General features: G+C 35.1%; 1 protein-coding gene across 1 annotated transcript in view; it reads left to right on the forward strand.

Annotated features, from left to right (window-relative positions):
- Positions 1-23,092, forward strand: part of LOC133632602 (phospholipid-transporting ATPase ID-like) — a 108,022-nt gene that overhangs the window by 41,376 nt on the left and 43,554 nt on the right. Inside the window, exons 2-7 of the mRNA XM_062025109.1 lie at positions 11,755-11,848; positions 11,913-11,971; positions 14,525-14,638; positions 18,142-18,240; positions 21,246-21,307; positions 21,531-21,603. Coding sequence (XP_061881093.1) covers positions 11,806-11,848; positions 11,913-11,971; positions 14,525-14,638; positions 18,142-18,240; positions 21,246-21,307; positions 21,531-21,603 — 450 coding nt within the window. The 5' untranslated portion in view covers positions 11,755-11,805. The remainder of the gene's footprint in view (positions 1-11,754; positions 11,849-11,912; positions 11,972-14,524; positions 14,639-18,141; positions 18,241-21,245; positions 21,308-21,530; positions 21,604-23,092) is intronic.

The raw sequence follows: 23,092 nt of genomic DNA on the forward strand, positions 1-23,092 counted from the left end.
GTGTAACCTGTAGCGCTGTTGATCTTGTATGCGTTGCATTCCCGTGTGTGTTTATACAGAAGCCGCACATATCTTGTGACTGGGCCGGTAAGTTGTTAGAATGGTTGAAAAGCGGACGTGACGACAGCTCGTAGAGGACCTTAAAGGCAGTGCCTTTAAGGCACACCCCCAAGACTGTGGTCCGGGTGGACTAGGAGATATAATGACTGATGAATTCATTGGATAATGAAGGTTGCCTCAGCTCAAAGCCTGAGCCCCGACATTAATGAACTAGCATCCAAGAAAAGATGTCAGGTATCTGGATTGGGCACATCAGATTAGATCAGTGTGTTGCAAACTGAGCAGTTTAAAGTCCTGAATGGTTGGTTTATTCATTGTTATTTTATTTTCAAATTTATTAGCCTGTGGAAAAAGTTAATGTTGATATTTACCTCAGAAGGCTGCAAATACAAAAGAGGCATTCAATTTGTATTTAAATTGTATTTGATATGCCATTGATATTTTTTAATTATTATTATTATTATTATTTGAAACACAATTTTAGAGTAGGTCCTTAAAAACATCTAAACACTCCTGTCATATTGAGCATCTTTGAGTAGTGTTTTTAACAGTAGGTTCCTAAAAACAGCAGAGTACCTACATTACTGTATGTTATATAGACGATCTTCGACTAGCAATTTTAGAGTATGTCCTTAAAATATCAAAACACTCCTGTCATATTGAGGATATTTGAGTAGTGTTTTAACAGTAGTTTCCTGAGTACCTATGACATATAGAGGATCTTTGACTAGCAATTTTAGAGTAGGTCGTTAAAAAAGCAGAACACCTTTGTCATAATGAGGATCTTCGAGTAGGTTTGTTTTTTTTGACAGCAGGTTCCTAAAAACAGCAGAGTACATATGTCATATAGAGGATCTTTGACTAGCAATTTTAGAGTAGGTTCTTAAAAACAGCAGAACACTCCTGTCATATTGAGGATCTTTGAGCAGTGTTTTAACAATAGGTTCCTGAGTACCTATGACATATAGAGGATCTTTGACTAGCAATTTTAGAGTACATCACTCCTGTCATATTGAGGATCTTTGAGTAGTGTTTTTAACAGTAGGTTCCCTAAAAACAGTAGAGTACCTGTGTCTTTGACTATATGATATATGATCTTTGACTATAGCAATTTTAGAGTAGGTCGTTAAAACAGCAGAAGACCTTTGTCATATTGAGGATCTTTAAGTAGGTTTGTTTGTTTTTTAACAGTAGGTCCCTTAAAACAGCATAGTACCGACTGTATGTCATATAGAGGATCTTTGACTAGCAATTTTAGAGTAGGTTCTTAAAAACAGCAGAACACCTTTGTCATATGGAGGATCTTTAAGTAGTTTTTTTTTTTAACAGCAGGTCCCTTAAAACAACAGAGTACCGACTGTATGTCATATAGAGGATCTTTGACTAGCAATTTTAGAGTAGCTTCTTAAAAACAGCAGAACACTCCTGTCATATTGAGGATCTTTGAGCCGTGTTTTAACAATAGGTTCCTGACTACCTATGACATATAGAGGATCTTTGACTAGCAATTTTAGAGTACATCACTCCTGTCATATTGAGGATCTTTGAGTAGTTTTTTTAACAGTAGGTTCCCTAAAAACAGTAGAGTACCTACGTATTTGACTATATGATCTATGATCTTTGACTATAGCAATTTTAGAGTAGGTCGTTAAAACAGCAGAACACTCCTGTCATATTGAGGATCTTTAAGTAGGTTTTTGTTTTTTTTAACAGTAGGTCCCTTAAAACAGCATAGTACCGACTGTATGTTATATAGAGGATCTTTGACTAGCAATTTTACAGTAGGTTCTTAAAAACAGCAGAACACCTTTGTCATATTGAGGTTCTTTTAAGTAGTTTTTTTTTTAACAGCAGGTCCCTTAAAACAACAGAGTACCGACTGTATGTCATATAGAGGATCTTTGACTAGCAATTTTAGAGTAGGTTCTTATTAACAGCAGAACACCTTTGTCTTATTGAAGATCTTTGAGCCGTGTTTTAACAATAGGTTCCTGAGTACCTATGACATATAGAGGATCTTTGACTAGCAATTTTAGAGTACATCACTCCTGTCATATTGAGGATCTTTGAGTAGTGTTTTTAACAGTAGGTTACCTAAAAACAGTAGAGTACCTACATCTTTGACTATATGATCTATGATCTTTGACTATAGCAATTTTAGATTAGGTTCTTAAAAACAGCAGAACACTCCTGTCATATTGAGGATATTTGAGTAGTGTTTTTAACAGTAGGTTCCTAAAAACAGCAGAATATGTCATATAGAGGATCTTTGACGAGCAATTTTAGAGTACATCACTCCTGTCATATTGAGGATATTTGAGTAGTGTTTTTAACAGTAGGTTCCTAAAAACAGCAGAGTACAAATGTCATATAGAGGATCTTTGACGAGCAATTTTAGAGTACGTTCTTAACAACAGCAGAACAGCTTTGTCATAATGAGGTTCTTTGAGTATGTTTTTTTGTTAACATTATGTCTCTTAAAACAGCAGAGTACCTACATGTATGTCATATAGAGGATCTTTGACGAGCAGTTTCAGAGTATGCGCTTAAAAACATCAAAACACTCCTGTCCTATTGAGGATATTTGAGTAGTGTTTTTAACAGTAGGTTCCTAAAAACAGCAGAGTACCTATGTCATATAGAGGATCTTTGACGAGCAATTTTAGAGTAGGTTCTTAAAAACAGCAGAACACTTCTGTCATATTGAGGATCTTTGAGTAGTGTTTTGACAGTTGGTTCCTAAAAACAGTAGAGTGCCTATGTCAATATAGAGGATCTTTGACTAACAATTTTAGAGTAGGTCCTTTAAAAACATCAAAACACTCCTGTCATATTGAGGACCTTTGAGTAGTGTTTTGGGAAAAAATAACAATACGGTAAGATTCAAAGACTTAAGTCAACATGACCATAATTTTTTTAGTGAGAGTGCAGCACTGTGCAGCGCTTGTAATTGGTTGACGGCGCGATGTGCACCCTGAACTCCATTGTAAAAATGTGTGTTTTTACATGTGTTGTTTGTTCTGTTTTAATTTATGCTTAAATTTACCATGTTCACATTGGTTACATTTGTAGTTATGTTACCTTGATTTCGGCCATGGTGTAATTTTGATAATTGTTTTGTTTATATTATAATTGTAATATTTTAATGATGATAAATTAATGTGTTGTGGCAGTTGCGTATGTCAACAATGTGGCGGTTCGAGGAAACACCCGGTTCCTTTTCCAAACACCTCTTTCATGAACTGTCAACATGAGAATGCTAAACAGGGAGTGCTTAAAGTTTAATGGATTTGTAAATACACTGAGACAAAGTCTAGATCAGGGGTTTCAAACATACGGCCCGCGAACAGGTTTAATCCGGCTCGCGGCCCGCAAAATAAGTTTAACTGTAACATGAGCTGCATTTTTTTAATGTAAGTAACTGTTGTTCTAAATAGAATAATGCTGCTAACAGAATAATGCTGCAGCTACGCAGAATACCTTTTTTTTATTGTACATTATCCACTCTCCAGAGAAAAATAACGAAACAGTAAAATGCAAAGTCAACATGACCATCATATTTGTAGTTAGAGTTCCGTAGAGTGCTCGCAGTTTGTTGACGGCACGATGTGCACCCTGAACTCCATTGTAAAAATGTGTGTTTTTTCAATTGTTGTTTGTTCTATTCTAATTTATGCTTAAATCTACCATGTTCACATCGGTTAAGTTTGTAGTTATATTACCTTAATTTCGATAATTTGATAATTTTTTTGTTTATTTTATAATTGCAACATTTGAATGATGATAAATGAATGTGTCGGGGCAGTTGGGTATGTCACCGATGCGGCGGTTTGAGGAAACACACGGTTCCTTTTCCAAACACCTCTTTAATGAACTGTCAACATGAGAATGCTAAACAGGGAGGGCTTAAAGTTTAATGGATTTGTAAATACACTGATGGTGGCAGACTGATGCAGTAGCACTGCACAATATCTTTCATTGTACATTATCCACTCTTGGGATAAAATTACAAAACAGTAAGATGCAAAGACTTAGGTCAACATGACCATCATTTTTTTAGTGCAAGTTCTGTGCAGCGCAAGCAATTGGTTGACGGCGCGATGCGCACCCTGAACTCCATTGTAAAAAGGTGTGTTTTTACATTTGTTGTTTGTTCTATTTTAATTCATGCTTAAATTGACCATTGGTTAAGTTTGTAGTTATGTTTCCTTTAATTGGGCTATCATGGGTTCATTTTGATAATTGTTTTTGTTTATTCTATAATTGCAATATTTGAATGATGATAAATGAATGTGTTGTGGCAGTTGCGGATGTCACCGATGCGGCGGTTTGAGGAAACACCCGGTTCCTTTACCAAACACCTCTTTAATGAACTGTCAACATGAGAATGCTAAACAGGGAAGGCTTAAAGTTTAATTAATTTGTAAATACACTGATGGTGGCAGACTGATGCAGTAGCAACACACAATATCTTTTATTGTACATTATCCACTCTTGGGATAAAATAACAAAACAGTAAGATGCAAAGACTTAAGTCAACATGACCATCATTTTTTTAGTGCAAGTTCTGTGCAGCGTAAGCAATTGGTTGACGGCGCGATGCGCACCCTGAACTCCATTGTAAAAAGGTGTGTTTTTACATTTGTTGTTTGTTCTATTTTAATTCATGCTTAAATTGACCATTGGTTAAGTTTGTAGTTATGTTTCCTTTAATTGGGCTATCATGGGTTCATTTTGATAATTGTTTTTGTTTATTCTATAATTGCAATATTTGAATGATGATAAATGAATGTGTTGTGGCAGTTGCGGATGTCACCGATGCGGCGGTTTGAGGAAACACCCGGTTCCTTTACCAAACACCTCTTTAATGAACTGTCAACATGAGAATGCTAAATAGGGAAGGCTTAAAGTTGAATTAATTTGTAAATACACTGATGGTGGCAGACTGATGCAGTAGCAACGCACAATATCTTTCTCTGTACATTATCCACTCTTGGGATAAAATAACAAAACAGTAAGATGCAAAGACTTAAGTCAACATGACCATCATTTTTTTAGTGCAAGTTCTGTGCAGCGCAAGCAATTGGTTGACGGCGCGATGTGCACCCTGAAATCCATTGTCAAAAGGTGTGTTTTTACATTTGTTGTTTGTTCTATTTTAATTCATGCTTAAATTGACCATTGGTTAAGTTTGTAGTTATGTTACCTTTAATTGGTCTATCATGGGTTCATTTTGATAATTGTTTTTGTTATTCTATAATTGCAATATTTGAATGATGATAAATGAATGTGTTGTGGCAGTTGCGGATGTCACCGATGCGGCGGTTTGAGGAAACACCTGGTTCCTTCTCCAAACACCTCTTTAATGAACTGTCAACATGAGAATGCTAAACAGGTTTAATGAATTTGTAAATACACAGGTGGTGGCAGACTGATGCAGTAGCGACGCACAATATCTTTCATTGTGCATTATCCACTCTTGGGATAAAATAACAAAACAGTAAGATGCAAAGACTTAAGTCAACATGACCATCATTTTTTAGTGCAAGTTCTGTGCAGCGCAAGCAATTGGTTGACAACGCGATGCGCACCCTGAACTCCATTGTAGAAAGGTGTGTTTTTACATTTGTTGTTTGTTCTATTTTAATTCATGCTTAAATTGACCATTGGTTAAGTTTGTAGTTATGTTACCTTTAATTGGGCTATCATGCGTTCATTTTCATAATTGTTTTTGTTTATTTCATAATTTCAATAATTGAATGATGATAAATGAATGTGTTCTGGCAGTTGCGGATGTCACCGATGCGGCGGTTTGAGGAAACACCCGGTTCCTTTTCCAAACACCTCTTTAATGAACTGTCAACATGAGAGTGCTAAACAGGAAGTGCTTAAAGTTTAATGGATTTGTAAATACACTGATGGTGGCAGACTGATGCAGTAGCAACACACAATATATTTCATTGTACATTATCCACTCTTGGGATAAAATAACAAAACAGTAAGATGCAAAGACTTAACCTCTTAAGGCCCAAGCTGTTTGTTTACATGCTTTTTTTATTTCTCTTTGCTATTTGGGCTTATCGGACCCTAATTAGAATAAAAACTAAGAATCATCTTTTGATATGATGTACTTAGTCCATAAGTACACAAACATGTACTTCATGTTTAGTGACATGCTAATTCTTATTTTTACACATTTTTTTCCAAATTCCATTGTATGTTATACTCTTCTGACACCGCCAGATGGCAGTATAAGTGTCCACATAAGCGGCCATAAGACCCCAATTCAGTAGTGTACACAATTTTGGAAATAAGAGCTAAAAGGTGCTGTCCATGCATGTGGCCACTAAGGCCTTTAGAGGTTTTTAAGTCAACATGACCATAATTTTTTTAGTGCAAGTTCTGTGCAACGATAAGCAATTGGTTGATGGCGTGATGCGCACCCTTAACTCCATTGTAAAAATGTGTGTTTTTTACATTTGTGGTTTGTTCTATTTTTAATTCATGCTTAAATCGACCATGTTCACATTGGTTATGTTTGTAGTTATTTTACCTTTAATTGGGCTATCATGGGTTAATTTTGATAATTGTTTTTGTTTATTCTATAATTGCAATATTTGAATGATGATGAATGAATGTGTCGTGGCAGTTGCGGATGTCACCGATGCGGCGGTTTGAGGAAACACCCGGTTCCTTTTCCAAACACCTCTTTAATGAACTGTCAACATGAGAGTGCTAAACAGGAAGTGCTTGAAGTTTAATGGATTTGTAAATACACTGATGGTGGCAGACTGATGCAGTAGCAACGCACAATATATTTCATTGTACATTATCCACTCTTGGGATAAAATAACAAAACAGTAAGATGCAAAGACTTAACCTCTTAAGGCCCAAGCTGTTTGTTTACATGCTTTTTTTATTTCTCTTTGCTATTTGGGCTTATTGGACCCTAATTAGAATAAAAACTAAGAATCATCTTTTGATATGATGTACTTAGTCCATAAGTACACAAACATGTACTTCATGTTTAGTGACATGCTAATTCTTATTTTTACACATTTTTTTCCAAATTCCATTGTATGTTATACTCTTCTGACACCGCCAGATGGCAGTATAAGTGTCCACATAAGCGGCTATAAGACCCCAATTCAGTAGTGTACACAATTTTGGAAATAAGAGCTAAAAGGTGCTGTCCTTGCATGTGGCCACTAAGCCTTTAGAGGTTTTTAAGTCAACATGACCATAATTTTTTTAGTGCAAGTTCTGTGCAGCGATAAGCAATTGGTTGATGGCGTGATGCGCACCCTTAACTCCATTGTAAAAATGTGTGTTTTTTACATTTGTGGTTTGTTCTATTTTTAATTCATGCTTAAATCGACCATGTTCACATTGGTTATGTTTGTAGTTATTTTACCTTTAATTGGGCTATCATGGGTTAATTTTGATAATTGTTTTTGTTTATTCTATAATTGCAATATTTGAATGATGATGAATGAATGTGTTGTGGCAGTTGCGGATGTCACCGATGCGGCGGTTTGAGGAAACACCCGGTTCCTTTTCCAAACACCTCTTTAAAGAACTGTCAACATGTGAACGCACCAATTTCTTTTTTATCCTCAAAATTTTTCATTATTTATTATTTATTATTTATAACATTTATTTATTATTTATTTAAAAAAAAAAAAATTATTATTTATAAAATTATTATTTATAAATTTTTTATAAAAATTTTCAACTAACTCGAAGTGTTTTGCCAAGAGGATTATTTGCAATGTGTACATTTTCAAAATGGGCTGGTTCTATTGTTGGCCAAAGTAAGACAAAGAAAACAATCCGAAGTTGTCTTTATTTTTAAGTTATTACGCCATGATTTGACAAGTGGGGCCCACGTGGCAATAGACTTTCCTCCAATGCGGCCCCTGGGATAAAATGAGTTTGACACCCTCGTTCTGGGGCATATTTTGCAGGAAGTGCGTAAAAAAAAGTCAGCTCTCCTGTCACAAAGAAGATCTTAGATTCAAGTTTTTGCAGTGGGGGCGTAAAAATAGCAACTTTGGCTTTGTTTAGTAGGAAAGTCCCCGCCTTCATGACGGCGTGGTGAGTTTAAATGTGAGCTTCCTGTCAGACGCTGTGCTGTCACCAAAGTGTGTCAGCTCACTTTAATCAACAGACCACTGTTTGTTTAAGATTTACGACCTGTCTGTAATATTGAACACACAAAGACTAGGACCCAAACACAGTGTCTGGCCCAAGTGTCCACACGTGTGTGTGTGTGTGTGTGTTGTGTGGAATTCCCGTTAACAATCCTGCACGAACACATGTGGTGGATATTTATAGCTCCAGCGCTGACTTCATGGAGGCAACCAACGCCCCAAAAAAACAACTCCTGTCCCGAAAGCTTCACATCGCACACTTTTGTTATTGTCGTGATTACTGGGCAGGTCCTTGAATGCATCATGATGTCACCATCATATTTAGCTCAATAGCTGATCCAGGCTCAGATTGTGGACTGTGGAGCTCGTCATGCTGGCGTCATCTCGTCTTCGCTGAGTCACGCCGCCCTGTAAAGAAGAGGAAACACGCAAACGTACGTGAGACTCTTAGTAGGACGCCGACAGGAAGTGGAAATGGATGAGACTTTCTCCAAGAGTGTTTCGAGTCTCTGCGGGAAGTTGTTCTCCGTTTAGGGGGTCGGAGGTCGTTGGGCTGAGTTAATGATCATACGACAAACTCGGAACTTGCAACGCTTGACTTCCTCCTCGCTCCTTGCAGGCTTTTTTTTTTTAATAACATTCCAAGTAAATGTTTGCTCAGCACATTCTCGTGCGCTAACACACTTTACACGCTCACACACACTCTGAATCGTCCTCGTACTGTACATTCTCCACCTCCTTTCACTACCCAGGCGTAGCCGAGCCACACTAAACGCAAACAAATACATGAGAGCGTCAAGTGTGAAAACTTAAAGGAATAAAGACGTCTATATTTGTGGAAAAAGCTGCATAATTTGACACATTTTTAGATTTTTGAGGGGAAAAAATATGCATGTGGGGGAAAAACAAAAAATATATATATACAGGTATACATAGATATATACATATTTGTGTATATATATATATATGTATGTGTGTGTGTATATATGTCTATATATATATATAGACATATATACACAGCATATATATATGTATATATACTGTATATATACACTACCGTTCAAAAGTTTGGAGTCACCCAAACAATTTAGTGGAATAGCCTTCATTTCTAAGAACAAGAATAGACTGTCGAGTTTCAGATGAAAGTTCTCTTTTTCTGGCCATTTTGAGCGTTTAATTGACCCCACAAATGTGATGCTCCAGAAACTCAATCTGCTCAAAGGAAGGTCAGTTTTGTAGCTTCTGTAACGAGCTAAACTGTTTTCAGATGTGTGAACATGATTGCACAAGGGTTTTCTAATCATCAATTAGCCTTCTGAGCCAATGAGCAAACACATTGTACCATTAGAACACTGGAGTGATAGTTGCTGGAAATGGGCCTCTATACACCTATGTAGATATTGCACCAAAAACCAGACATTTGCAGCTAGAATAGTCATTTACCACATTAGCAATGTATAGAGTGTATTTCTTTAAAGTTAAGACTACTTTAAAGTTATCTTCATTGAAAAGTACAGTGCTTTTCCTTCAAAAATAAGGACATTTCAATGTGACCCCAAACTGTTTCATGAGGGGTTTCCTCAATCCTCAGGAGATTTTCTCCTGAGGATTGAGGAAACCCCTCATGAAACAGGCCTGTAGAGATGAAATAGTCTTGTGATTTTTTCCCACACATACATATATATATATATATATATATATATATATATATATATATATATATATATATATATATATATATATATATATATATATATATATATATACACCTTCTCATTTCAATGCGTTTTCCTTATTTTCATGACTATTTACATTGTAGATTGTCACTGAAGGCATCAAAACTATGACACCTGTGAAGTGAAAACCATTTCAGGTGACTACCTCTTGAAGCTCATGGAGAGAATGCCAAGAGTGTGCAAAGCAGTAATCAGAGCAAAGGGTGGCTATGGTGAAGAAACTAGAATATAAAACATGTTTTCAGTTATTTCACCTGTTTTTGTTAAGTACATAACTCCACATGTGTTCATTCATAGTTTTGATGCCTTCAGTGACAATCTACAATGTAAATAGTCATGAAAATAAAGAAAACGCATTGAATGAGTAGGTGTGTCCAAACTTTTGGCCTGTACTGTATATATATATTTACATATATACATATATATATATATATAGATATATATATATATAAATAAACATTGATTGATTGATTGATATATTTATTTTTTTATTTTTTTATTTTTTTACCTTAATTATTTTAAATTATGTGTTTTGTATGTTGTTTGTTTATATATTATATATTTAAAAGTATGTATTTTATTGGAGGAAAAAAATGCTGTTTAGTTGTTTTTGAAAAATTTATGTTTTTAAAAAAATTTATAGAACAAAATGTACTGTATCTTATGAAGAAAAAATAGTAGTATTGTGTTAAGGGAAACATTTAAAGTTTAGTAGTACATTTGACAGTAAATTTGAGGAAAAATATGAAATATGAAAACTTATGAAAAGAAAAATATTATGGTACTGAGAAAAATGTAGTCTGTATTTTTTTAGGTAAACATTTTTGCATAATGTAGAGAATATATTGTATCTCATTAAGAAATAAGTAGTATTTTAACATGGAGTAAAAGTAATAAAGTTAGGATTTTTTTTAAATATATTTCATCTATAATAAAAAATAAAAAAATGTTAAAAAGCAAAATGTTTTCGAGGGAAAATATGTTGGGGTTTTTTAAATGAGGAATGATTTAGAGAGGAAAAATAATATACTACTGAGAAAAATCTTGTAAATGTTGTGTAATGTCAGTAAGTTATTGTATCTCATTAGGAAATAATTAGTAATTTAACATGCGGTAAAATAATATAATTTGGGAAAGATAAGATGCTGTGTTTTTTCTAAAACAAAAAAAAAGCCAGATATTTTCGAGAAAAATATATTTGTTTGGCAATAAGGAATGATTTAGAAAAGAAAAATAATATATCACTGAGAAAAATTTTATATATATTTTTTTAAGTCAAAATGTCGAGAATATGCAGTAAAATTGTGTTTTTGGGGGGAATTTAAAAAAAATTCGACAGGATGTTGTATATTTTCTTTAAAAAAAAATATATATATATATATATTTTTTATTTTATTTTTATTTATTTTTTTATTTATTTTATTCTTTTTTTTTTTTGAGACAAAATGTTTTTTGGCAATAAGGAATGATTTAGAGAAGAGAAATAATATATTCCTAGGTAATAGAAGAATAGCATCTTATTACATTAAAAAAGCAGTATATTATCAAAAGGAGATAAGATGTACATTTTGGAGAAACAAAAACTGTTGTTTTTGAGACGTTCAGTAAGATAAACGTTTTTAAACAAATGCAGATTTCAAGAAAAATATCGACAAAAATACAAAATGATTGATCTTTTCGGAGTGAAGTCATATTTTCCTATATTTTGAAGTGGTATTTTTATTTTTGTTTAAAAAGTCACATATTCAAATGCGTCAAATCCTCATTTGAAGCGACGATGATTTAAATGTGATGCTTCTCCACAGACGAAGAAGAAGATGTTTATGATGAAGGACGGATAGATCGAGAAAGAGAAGATGTCGTTCTTTGGCCTGGATTGTGTCAGGAAGAAAGAGCCCGGTAAGATGCTGACATATTTACCCAAAGATGATCATATCTGACTTATGTTTTTCTTTGATGTCAGAGCTGGAGAGGAAGCTCAGGGCCAACGACCGAGAGTACAACATCTCCTTTAAATATGCAGTGAGTGGAAACAATCTTTGTCCTGGCTGCTCAGTACAATATGGCCAATAAACAACATTCACATTGGCGTTAGAATATGTAATAACAATGTTGTTTTCAGTTGGTTCTAACGGTAAAATACCCCCGATATATAGACGATCTTTGACTTCCATTTTGCAGGATGTCCTAAAAACAGACGAGTCCTGTCATATAGAGGATCTTTGACAGGATTTTGTACAGTATGTGCTAACTGTAAAAATACTCCTGTCATATAGAGAATCTTTGACTACCATTTTGCAGGACGTCCTAACAGCAGACTACTCCTGTCATAAAGAGCAGTGGTCCCCAACCTTTTTGTAGCTGCGGAGTGGTCAACGCTTGAAAATTTGTCCCACGGACCGGGGGGGGGTGTTTCTTTTTTTTTTTTTTTTTTTTTAATAAAGAAATACAATCATGTGTGCTTACGGACTGTATCCCTGCAGACTGTATTGATCTATATTGATATATAATGTATATATTGTGTTTTTTATGTTGATTTAATAAAAATAAAAACAACTTTTTTTTTTTTTTTTCATGTAGAGCAGTAGTCCCCAACCACCGGGCCGCGGCACAAGAAATATATTTTTTTTTCTTTTTCTTTTTTTTTTCTTTTATTAAATCAACATAAAAAACACAATATATACATTATATATCAATATAGATCAATACAGTCTGCAGGGATACAGTCCGTAAGCACACATGATTGTATTTCTTTATGAAAAAAATTAAATAAATAAAATAAACCCCAAGGTTTATTGGCGCTCTGTACTTCTCCCTACGTCCGTGTACCACTCCGTACAGCGGCGTTTTAAAAAGTCATTAAATTTAACTTTTTGAAACCGATACCGATAATTTCCGATATTACATTTTAAAGCATTTATCGGCCGATAATATCGGCAGTCTGATATTATTGGACATCTCCAGGACTAACAATAAACAACCCCTGTCACAATATAGATCAAGGGTCACCAACACGGTGCCCGCGGGCACCAGGTAGCCCGTAAGGACCAGATGAGTAGCCCGCTGGCCTGTTCTAAAAATAGCTCAAATAGCAGCACTTACCAGTGAGCTGCCTCTATTTTTTAAATTTTATTTATTTACTAGCAAGCTGGTCTCGCTTTGCCCGACATTTTTAATTCTAAGAGAGACAAAACTCAAATAGAATTTGAAAATCCAAGAAAATATTTTAAAGACTTGGTCTTCACTTGTTTAAATAAATTCATTAATTTTTTTACTTTGCTTTTTATAACTTTCAGAAAGACAATTTAGTGAAAAAATACAACCTTAAAAATGATTTTAGGATTTTTAAACAAATATACCTTTTTACCTTTTAAATTCCTGCCTCTTCTTTCCTGACAATTTAAATCAATGTTCAAGTAAACTTTTTTTTTATTGTAAAGAATTATAAATAAAATACATTTAATTCTTCATTTTAGCTTCTGTTTTTTCGACGAAGAATATTTGTGAAATATTTCTTCTAACTTATTATGATTAAATTTCAAAAAAATTATTCTGGCAAATCTAGAAAATCTGTAGAATCAAATTTAAATCTTATTTCAAAGTCTTTTGAATTTCTTTTAAAATTTTTGTTCTGGAAAATCTAGAAGAAATAATGATTGGTCTTTGTTAGAAATATAGCTTTGTCCAATTTGTTATATATTCTAACAAAGTGCAGATTGGATTTTAACCTATTTAAAACATGTCATCAAAATTCTAAAATTAATCTTAATCAGGAAAAATTACTAATGATGTTCCATAAATTCTTTTTTGAATTTTTTCAAAAAGATTCGAATTAGCTAGTTTTTCTCTTCTTTTTTTTTCGGTTGAATTTTGAATTTTAAAGAGTCGAAATTGAAGATAAACTATGTTTCAAAATTTAATTGTCATTTTTTTTGTGTTTTCTCCTCTTTTAAACCGTTCAATTAAGTGTAAATATCATTAGTTATTAATAATAACATAGAGTTAAAGGTAAATTGAGCAAATTGGCTATTTCTGGCAATTTATTTAAGTGTGTATCAAACTGGTAGCCCTTCGCATTAATCAGTACCCAAGAAGTAGCTCTTGGTTTCAAAAAGGTTGGTGACCCCTGATATAGATGATCTTTGACTGGGTTCATTTGGATACTTCTATCATTGCTGTAGGTTGTTAAAACCAGCAGAGTGCTCTTGTCTTACAGTGTAGAGGATCTGGACTAGTTGGTCCTTTGTGTACTGGAGCTAGTCCCAGGACAGTCCAGCTGTTCGGATCAGAACCATATGGACAGCAAGCGTCCTGTAGTTGACCCCCCCCCCCCCCCCCCCCCCCCCCCCCCGGCTCCATTAGTTAAACATTTGCAAGAGTTCTACAAACAAACTGTAGCTTTGCCAAACAAGCTTTTTAGATGAGATTTTAAACAGCTGCCATCCAAAAGACGATCAAAAGTTACATAAACAAGACAGGCCACAACATTAGGTACACGTGCGTATGAAGGGATACTGGTAATGATGAGGATGCTGCTACTCTTTTTTTTCAATGACGTGAAAATGTCCTCCCTAGACGAACGCCATCAAGACCTCCAAGTACAACTTCTTCACTTTCCTACCTCTCAACCTCTTCGAGCAGTTCCAGAGGATCGCTAACGCCTACTTCCTGTTTCTGCTGGTGCTCCAGGTACGTCATCTCATTTCCTCCTAAGAACATTGTCCAATACTTCCTTCTCTGGCTTTTTTTTGAAAGATCTTCTTTCTGCTCCAATAAACACTTTCTGTTCAGTTCAATTGATGCGTAGGGATAAAAAAAAAAAGCCGCCGTTATACTCTTGTTGCTAATGAACTCATCAGCGCAAGTCATGCTGACTCAGCAGTTTGCTGCTAGCTGCAACATTGGTTGTGTTGCTGCTGTGTTGGGTCAAATAACCGCTAGGTCGTTTTTTTAACGGCGCGTGGCACAATCCTTACAATTTTATTAATAGTGTGCTAGATTTTTTTTTGCTAATTTTTGCAGTACATACCTTGGGGTCAAATATTTAGTTTTACGTGACAAATGATTCATGTTAGCATGTTAGCTTTTTTTTAAAGCAAATTTTGTAGTTATGCAACTTAGTCATATTTTGGTACTTGATAACATGAGCAGGATAGCATTTTAAACAACATTTTCAGCGACACGCCTCAGCGTAATATACAGTATTTTAGTACTTGACACATGTTAAAGCTAGCATTTGCGCTAACACTAGCATGCTAAGTTTTTTTTTTAGATGATTTGGCAGGTATACACCCCAGTGTCTTATATTTTGGTATTCCACTAAAGCTAACTTTAAGAATGCTATTATTGTTAGCATAGTACTGTTAGCATGCTAGCTTCTTTTTTTTTGGTCATATTTCCAGGCTAGCAATTTAAACAAATTTTTCAGCTACAAACATCTGCGTAATATACAGTATCTTGGTATTTGACGCATGATAAAGTTAGCATTTTAGCATGCTAACTTTAGTATGCTAGATTTATTAGCTAATTAGGCATGTATATATCAGTGTCATATATATTGGCATTCCACTAATGCTAACTGTAAGCATGCTGTTTTTGTTAGCATGCTAGCTTTTTTTTAGCTCATATATTCAGGCTAGCATTTTAAACAAAATTTTCAGCTGCACACCTTAGGGTGATATACAGTATCTTGGTATTTGACACATGTTACAGTTAGCATTTTGGCATTCTAACTTTAGCATGCTAGATTTTTTAGCTAATTTGGCATTCAGTGTCATATATATCGGTATTCCAGTAATGCTAACTGTAAGCATGCTGTTATTGTTAGCATGCTAGTTTTTTTTTAGCTCATATTTTCAGGCTAGCATTTTAAACAACATTTTCAGCGACACGCCTCAGCATTATATATAATATTTTGGTACTTGACACATGTTAGAGTTAGCATTTTAGCTAACACAACCATGCTAGATTTTTTTTAGATCATTTGGCAGGTATACACCCCAGTGTCATATATTTTGGTATTCCGCTAATGCTAACTGTAAGAATGCTATTATTGTTAGCATAGTACTGTTAGCATGCTAGCTTCTTTTTTTTTTTTTTTAGCTAATTTTGCTCATATTTTTAGGCTATCATTTTAAACAAAATTTTCAGCTACACACCTCAGCGTGATATACAGTATCTTGGTATTTGACGCATGTTACAGATAGCATTTTAGCATGCTAACTTTAGTATGCTATATTTTTTTAGCTAATTCGGCATATATATATATATATATATATATATATATATATATATATATATATATATATATATATATATATATATATATATATATATATATCACTGTCATATATATTGGCATTCCACTAATGCTAACTGTAAGCACGCTGTTATTGTTAGCATGCTATCTTTTTTGTTTTTTAGCTCATTTTGCTCATATTTTCAGGCTAGCATTTTAAACAAAATTTTCAGCTAAACACCTCAGCGTGATATACAGTATCTTGGTATTTGACGCATGTTACAGTTCGCATTTGAGCTAACACTAGCATGCTATATATGTTTTAGATAATTTGGCAGGTATACACCTCAGTGTCATATATTTTAGTATTCCACTAATGCTAACTGTAAGCATGCTATTATTGTTAGCATGCTAGCTTTTTTTTTTTGACTCATTTTGCTCATATTTTCAGGCTATAATTTTAAACATTTTCAGCGACACGCCTCAGCATAATATACAGTATTTTGGTACTTGACACATGTTACAGTTAGCATTTGAGCTAACACTAGCATGGTAGATTTTTTTTTAGATAATTTGGCAGGTATACACCCCAGTGTCATATATTTTGGTATTCTACTAATGCTAACTTTAAGAATGCTATTATTGTTAGCATAGTACTGTTAGCATGCTAGCTTTTTTTTTTTTTTTTTTTAGCTCATTTTGCTCATATTTTCAGGCTAGCATTTTAAACAAAATTTTCAGCTACACACCTCAGCATGATATACAGTATCTTGGTATTTGACGCATGTTACAGTTAGCATTTTAGCATGCTAACTTTAGAATGCTAGATTTTTTTAGCTAATTCGGCATATATTTATATCACTGTCATATATATTGGCATTCCACTAATACTAACTGTAAGAATGCTGTTATTGTTAGCATGCTATCTTTTTTGTTTTTTAGCTCATTTTGCTCATATTTTCAGGCTAGCATTTTAAACAAAATTTTCAGCTAAACACCTCAGCGTGATATACAGTATCTTGGTATTCGACGCATGTTACAGTTCGCATTTGAGCTAACACTAGCATGCTATATATTTTTTAGATAATTTGGCAGGTATACACCTCAGTGTCATATATTTTAGTATTCCACTAATGCTAACTGTAAGCATGCTATTATTGTTAGCATGCTAGCTTTTTTTTTTTTTAACTCATTTTGCTCATATTTTCAGGCTATAATTTTAAACATTTTCAGCGACACGCCTCAGCGTAATATACAGTATTTTGGTACTTGACACATGTTACAGTTAGCATTTGAGCTAACACTAGCATGGTAGATTTTTTTTTAGATAATTTGGCAGGTATACACCCCAGTGTCATATATTTTGGTATTCTACTAATGCTAACTTTAAGAATGCTATTATTACTGTTAGCATGCTAGCTTTTTTTTTTTTTTTTAGCTCATTTTGCTCATATTTTCAGGCTAGCATTTTAAACAAAATTTTCAGCTACACACCTCAGCATGATATACAGTATCTTGGTATTTGACGCATGTTACAGTTAGCATTTTAGCATGCTAACTTTAGAATGCTAGATTTTTTTAGCTAATTCGGCATATATATATATATATATCACTGTCATATATATTGGCATTCCACTAATACTAACTGTAAGAATGCTGTTATTGTTAGCATGCTAGCTTTGTTTTTTTTTTTAGCTCATTTTGCTCATATTTTCAGGCTAGCATTTTAAACAAAATTTTCAGCTACACACCTCAGCGTGATATACAGTATCTTGGTATTTGACGCATGTTACAGTTAGTGCGCAATCTAATCATCTGCCAGGCTGTGTCTCGCCGTCAGCACATGCCACGCCCCCGTCTGATGGCGCTCTGTTTTTACTCCTACAAGCGCGCTGATCACACTCCCTTTCCACATTCATATTTTCATGTTTTTATTTTGTCTGTTTTTGTCCAGGTGATTCCTGAGATCTCGTCCCTGTCCTGGTTCACCACCGTGGTGCCTCTGGTCCTGGTGCTGTCCGTCACCGCCGCCAAGGACGCCACCGACGACCTTGTGAGCGCTCTTTCCTCCTTCTTCCAAAAGCATTTTTAAAAATCAAAATGCTGACTTGGTGAAAACTGCTTCAACTATTTCCTCACTTTGGAAATGTGGCCGGTTCCCCTTTTTTTTTGGTCACGCTGATGAAGAAATGCACAAGTTTCCCTTCTGGAGACAATTAGGGCTGTCCTGATCCTATGTTGATATCGCTTGTGTCTAAAATCTCCGATACAAGCAGTCATGTCCAATACAAGCAGCGTGTTTTTTTTACTGTTTACAAAGCGAGACTATGGGCTACTCGGAGCTAGCAGCTACACAACAGCTAAGCACACAATAGCACACAAGCTAGACATATGTAAAAAGTGCCAAGAACTGAAGGCTACGAACATAATTAAGAGTAGAGGTGTACTGATCTGATATTGGTATCAGATATCAGTCTGATATCAGCAAATAAATAAGTATTATATGATATCGGCTTGCATCTAAAATCTCCGATAAAATCAGTCCTGCAGCGTGTTTACTTGTGCAAAGCTAAACACACAAGGTTGGTCTTCTCTTGTATTTGAAGTCAAGTCATTTACAAAAGGTAAACATGGTAGGCTACAGGCTACTAGGAGCTAGCAGCTACACATCAGCCAAGCACACTATAGCACACAAGCTAGACGTACGTAGTGAGTGTAAAACAGCACATTTATCAATATGGTAGGTAGGTTTTTATTGTCATTGCGCAAGTACAATGAAACTTTGTTGTCAGCACAAACCCGTTCAAGATTAGACAAAGAAACAGTGCCAGAAGGCGCCCCGTAAAAGATGGTAAAAAGGTAAACGTTGGGGGAGGATGAGTAAAAAAATACAATCCAGACTGGGCTCCTAAGGGGGCCCAGTCTGGAGTGGGAAAAAACCTCCACATACATATTACAACATACATCACCAGACATGCAACAGAGGGGAGGGAGTGGGGGGCTACGGTGGCGGGCCGCAGCTCTTCAGGCGCTGCCCAGCTGTCCATCACCCCTAAGGGATAAACAATTATCTAATAATTATAGTTGCAAGTTACTCAAACATACAAAGTCTCCAAGGCAGAAGCGTATTAAAAGTGTCCACTAACAAATGTGTCCGCATCATTCAACTTACTGCGTCATGAGTTTAATTTAATGAATTCCAAAACAAAAAAATACCACTCCACCTAAACTTAAAGACAGCATACATCCTTTCCAGATGGTTAATACTAAATATGTTAAGAGTTTTTCATACCTACCATTGTTCTGTTTGACTCATGTCCGGTTCAAACACTGATGACATCTATTAAACAGACAAGAAGCAAGGAATCATGCAGAGACAGAGTTAAATTTTGCTCAATGAGGAGAGACGTATTGGGCTGTACACTTAGTTACAGTTCCAACCTATGCTCAAAGGCACAGCCCACGTGCTCCACTATTTATTCGGGAGGTCCCTGGTTACATCACTGAAATCTGCGTTCCTCCCTCAAGTCCTCGGTTTTTCCCGTCAATCCTCAGATCCCAGCCGGGGTGAAGAAAAGCAGCTCCTTAATGGGAGATGGTTGCCATGGTCTTCTGGTTTTACTTACCCGGCTGGAATCGTCAGACGTGTTTGGAACATGGCTCGAAGGACCAAGAATATGTCAGGTTCAAACACTGATGACATCTATTAAACAGACAAGAAGCAAGGAATCATGCAGAGACAGAGTTAAATTTTGCTCAATGAGGAGAGACGTATTGGGCTGTACACTTAGTTACAGTTCCAACCTACGCTCTAAGGCACAGCCCACGTGCTCCACTATTTATTCGGGAGGTCCCTGGGTACATCACTGAGGCTGCTTCTGAAGGAAGGGGGGTAATTTCAGCAGCCCCAGTTAGACACAGTATATGACTATTCAGAAATGCAAATGTGCTGACACTCGTGATATCGCCCTGTCTCTGCTTTGTCTGCGTCACGGTACTGATGTTCGCCCTTGGCAGTCAGCAGGCCGGGTCTGGACAGAAAAACTGATAGGAGACGACTCGCAATCTTGGATTGCGAGTTGTCCCTTTGCACAGATAGAAAAGTACAACTTCAGCACAATTGATAATAACTATAGCAACGGCCTTTAAGCATAAGAGTTGTGTGATAATTTATACATAATTATTCTAACAACTCATTTCACCCATTCAAACCTTTTCTGACATCCCGCACTACAAAATAATAAAAGTATGTTTGATTCCTGCAGATATTGTATCAGATCAATATCGGTATCGGCCAAGACTCAAAGGCTCTGATACTTAAGGGGAAAAAAAGAAAGAAAAAAAAGAACCAGGATTTTTAAGGAGGCTTGCTGGAATTTTTGGCCCAAAAAGGCGTCCCTTGGACGGACAAGCATGTGTAATGTATTGTAAAGCCAAATGTAATGTCATTTTATGTGTAAATTTGCTGCCTCTTGAAAATGTTTATTTTTTAAATCTCAATGGTGGTTTTTCCTGGTTGAATAAAGATTCCCTCAGGCCGTAAGACTCTTGAATTTCGCATCATAATTATCCCCTCAACTCCCTCCAAAATGGATTAACTCGCTGGAATAAAAAAGACAATATAACATACATACATAAACGTGGATGCATGTGAAAAAGTGCAATGTATTTATCTGTACAGTAACCTATTTATTTATTTATATATGCACCTTATTGCTTTTTTATCCTGCACTACCATGAGCTAATGTAACGAAATTTCGTTCTTATCTGTACTGTAAAGTTCAAATTTGAATGACAATAAAAAGGAAGTCTAAGTCTAAATAAAACCTTTTTAAAAAAATATCACATTGGAACAATGATTTCTTTGTTACTCAAACATTGCATTGTTTACTCTCAAGGTTAAACAAACGTGTGTGACACTCATTAACTTAATTAGTTTAAACATTAACCGGAGACAGAATAGTCTTTTAAGATTTTAATCAGCTTCCACAAAACAGATTTAAGTCTCCAACAGGGAAAGTGTTTGCTTTAAATGATGGATGTCGCTTCTGCTTCCAGAATCGCCACAGGAGTGACAATCAAGTCAACAACCGGAAAGTCCAAGTCCTCATCGATGGCAAGTAAGTCAGTCAAAGGAAGGGCTTTTATTGTGAAAACCCCATCCAAAGTGACCTTGATTCTTCAGTTTATGTCAGGAAACTGTCAATGGGGGGAAATCTATAATACAATTTCGACCTCGCTACCCAGCGTCCAAATTTGGGCAGGGTTTATTTCCTGGAGTGCAAACACTTCATTTATTTGTGATGGCGCGCTTAAAAACAACATTCTGTTTCCTCCCGCCAGACTGCGCAGCGAGAAGTGGATGAGCGTGCAGGTGGGCGACATCATCAAGCTGGAAAACAACCAGTTTGTCACCGTGAGAATTTTTTTATTACCATTGCCCTCACTTTCTTTCCAAAACTATAAAAATTAGGGTTAATTCTTTAGGCCCGGGGACCATTTTGGCACGCAGCCCATTAGTTACTGGCTTTTGGCATATTGAGAAAATGAGGCTAGTTGATTATTAATATGTAATATATTATTGCACACATTTGTTATGTAAGCTAGACAAAAGCAATATGTTTTTAGTTTTTTTTCAAATAGCTTAGCATAGATTGACTTACATTGGATTGTTTATATTAGGGTTGTCAAACTCATTTTAATTGGGGGCCACGTTGTAGTTATGGCTGCCTTCAGAGGGCAACGAATGATATATGAATTTGCCTATGCATTTGATTATTATATATATTTTTTACGTACACTGTAAAAAAAACTGTAAAAAACTAGCAACTCAATCACCAGAATTTTACTATAAAATGTAGTGTTTTTTCAACATATTTACCATTGTTTTTTTATTTTTTCTGGCAACTGAGCTGCCGGAATACTGGAATACGGGGATACTGTTTTACCATTAACAGTAAAAATAACAACCATAGATTTTACAGTAATAGTTGACAGAATTTCTCATAAAAAAACACTAATTTTACAGTAAAATTTATTGTAATTTTTACAGTGTACAATTTGATGGATAACGAAATATAAGTATTTTAACAAAATAAAAATGTTTGAAAGTATGATAATGTATTTTTGGCTAAATTGGGTATTATTAAAGTTGAAAAGGTATGTAATGTCATGCGGTACCTGCATTTTTTTCTGTTAAAATGGAAAGAACAAATACATTTAGTAAGAAAAGATAAAGTACTTTATTGACGCATATTATTTCCAGGCCTTTGTGGGCCACATAGAATGATGTGGCGGGCCAGATCTGGCCCCCGGGCCTTGAGTTTGACATCCCTGGTTTATATCATCCTTCAATTTTTACATCTCCTAATGAAATTATTAATTACACATGAAATAATTATTTTGAAATAATTAAATAATTAATTAACCACTTAAATGAATGTATTTTTACATTAAAATAATTTAGACATTTATTAACACAAGTATTTATTTATTTCCAATTTTAATTAAGTAGTGACATATTTAAAAAATAAAAAAAGGAATCTATTTATTTTAATCGGTCCAATCTGACCCTCCATACAACAAAACCAGTGTTGTAATAGGAACAAGGTGCTGAATCAGCATTAATAGCCATTGTAAACAACAATGCAACAAGTGAGTTTTACACCAAAAGCACCATTTTAAAGCGCATGCAGAGCTAGATAAAGCTGTTGGACTTTATTAAACTTTGAAAACAGTTTTGAACAGCCGATCAATCAATCAATCAATGTTTACTTATATAGCCCTTAATCACAAGTGTCTCAAAGGGCTGCACAAGCCACAACGACATCCTCGACTCAGATCCCACATCAGGGCAAGAAAAAATTCAACCCAATGGGATACCATGAGAAACCTTGGAGGGGACC

Source organism: Entelurus aequoreus, linkage group LG17 (genome assembly GCF_033978785.1).
Source record: "Entelurus aequoreus isolate RoL-2023_Sb linkage group LG17, RoL_Eaeq_v1.1, whole genome shotgun sequence".
NCBI classification, from domain to species: Eukaryota; Metazoa; Chordata; class Actinopteri; order Syngnathiformes; family Syngnathidae; genus Entelurus; species Entelurus aequoreus.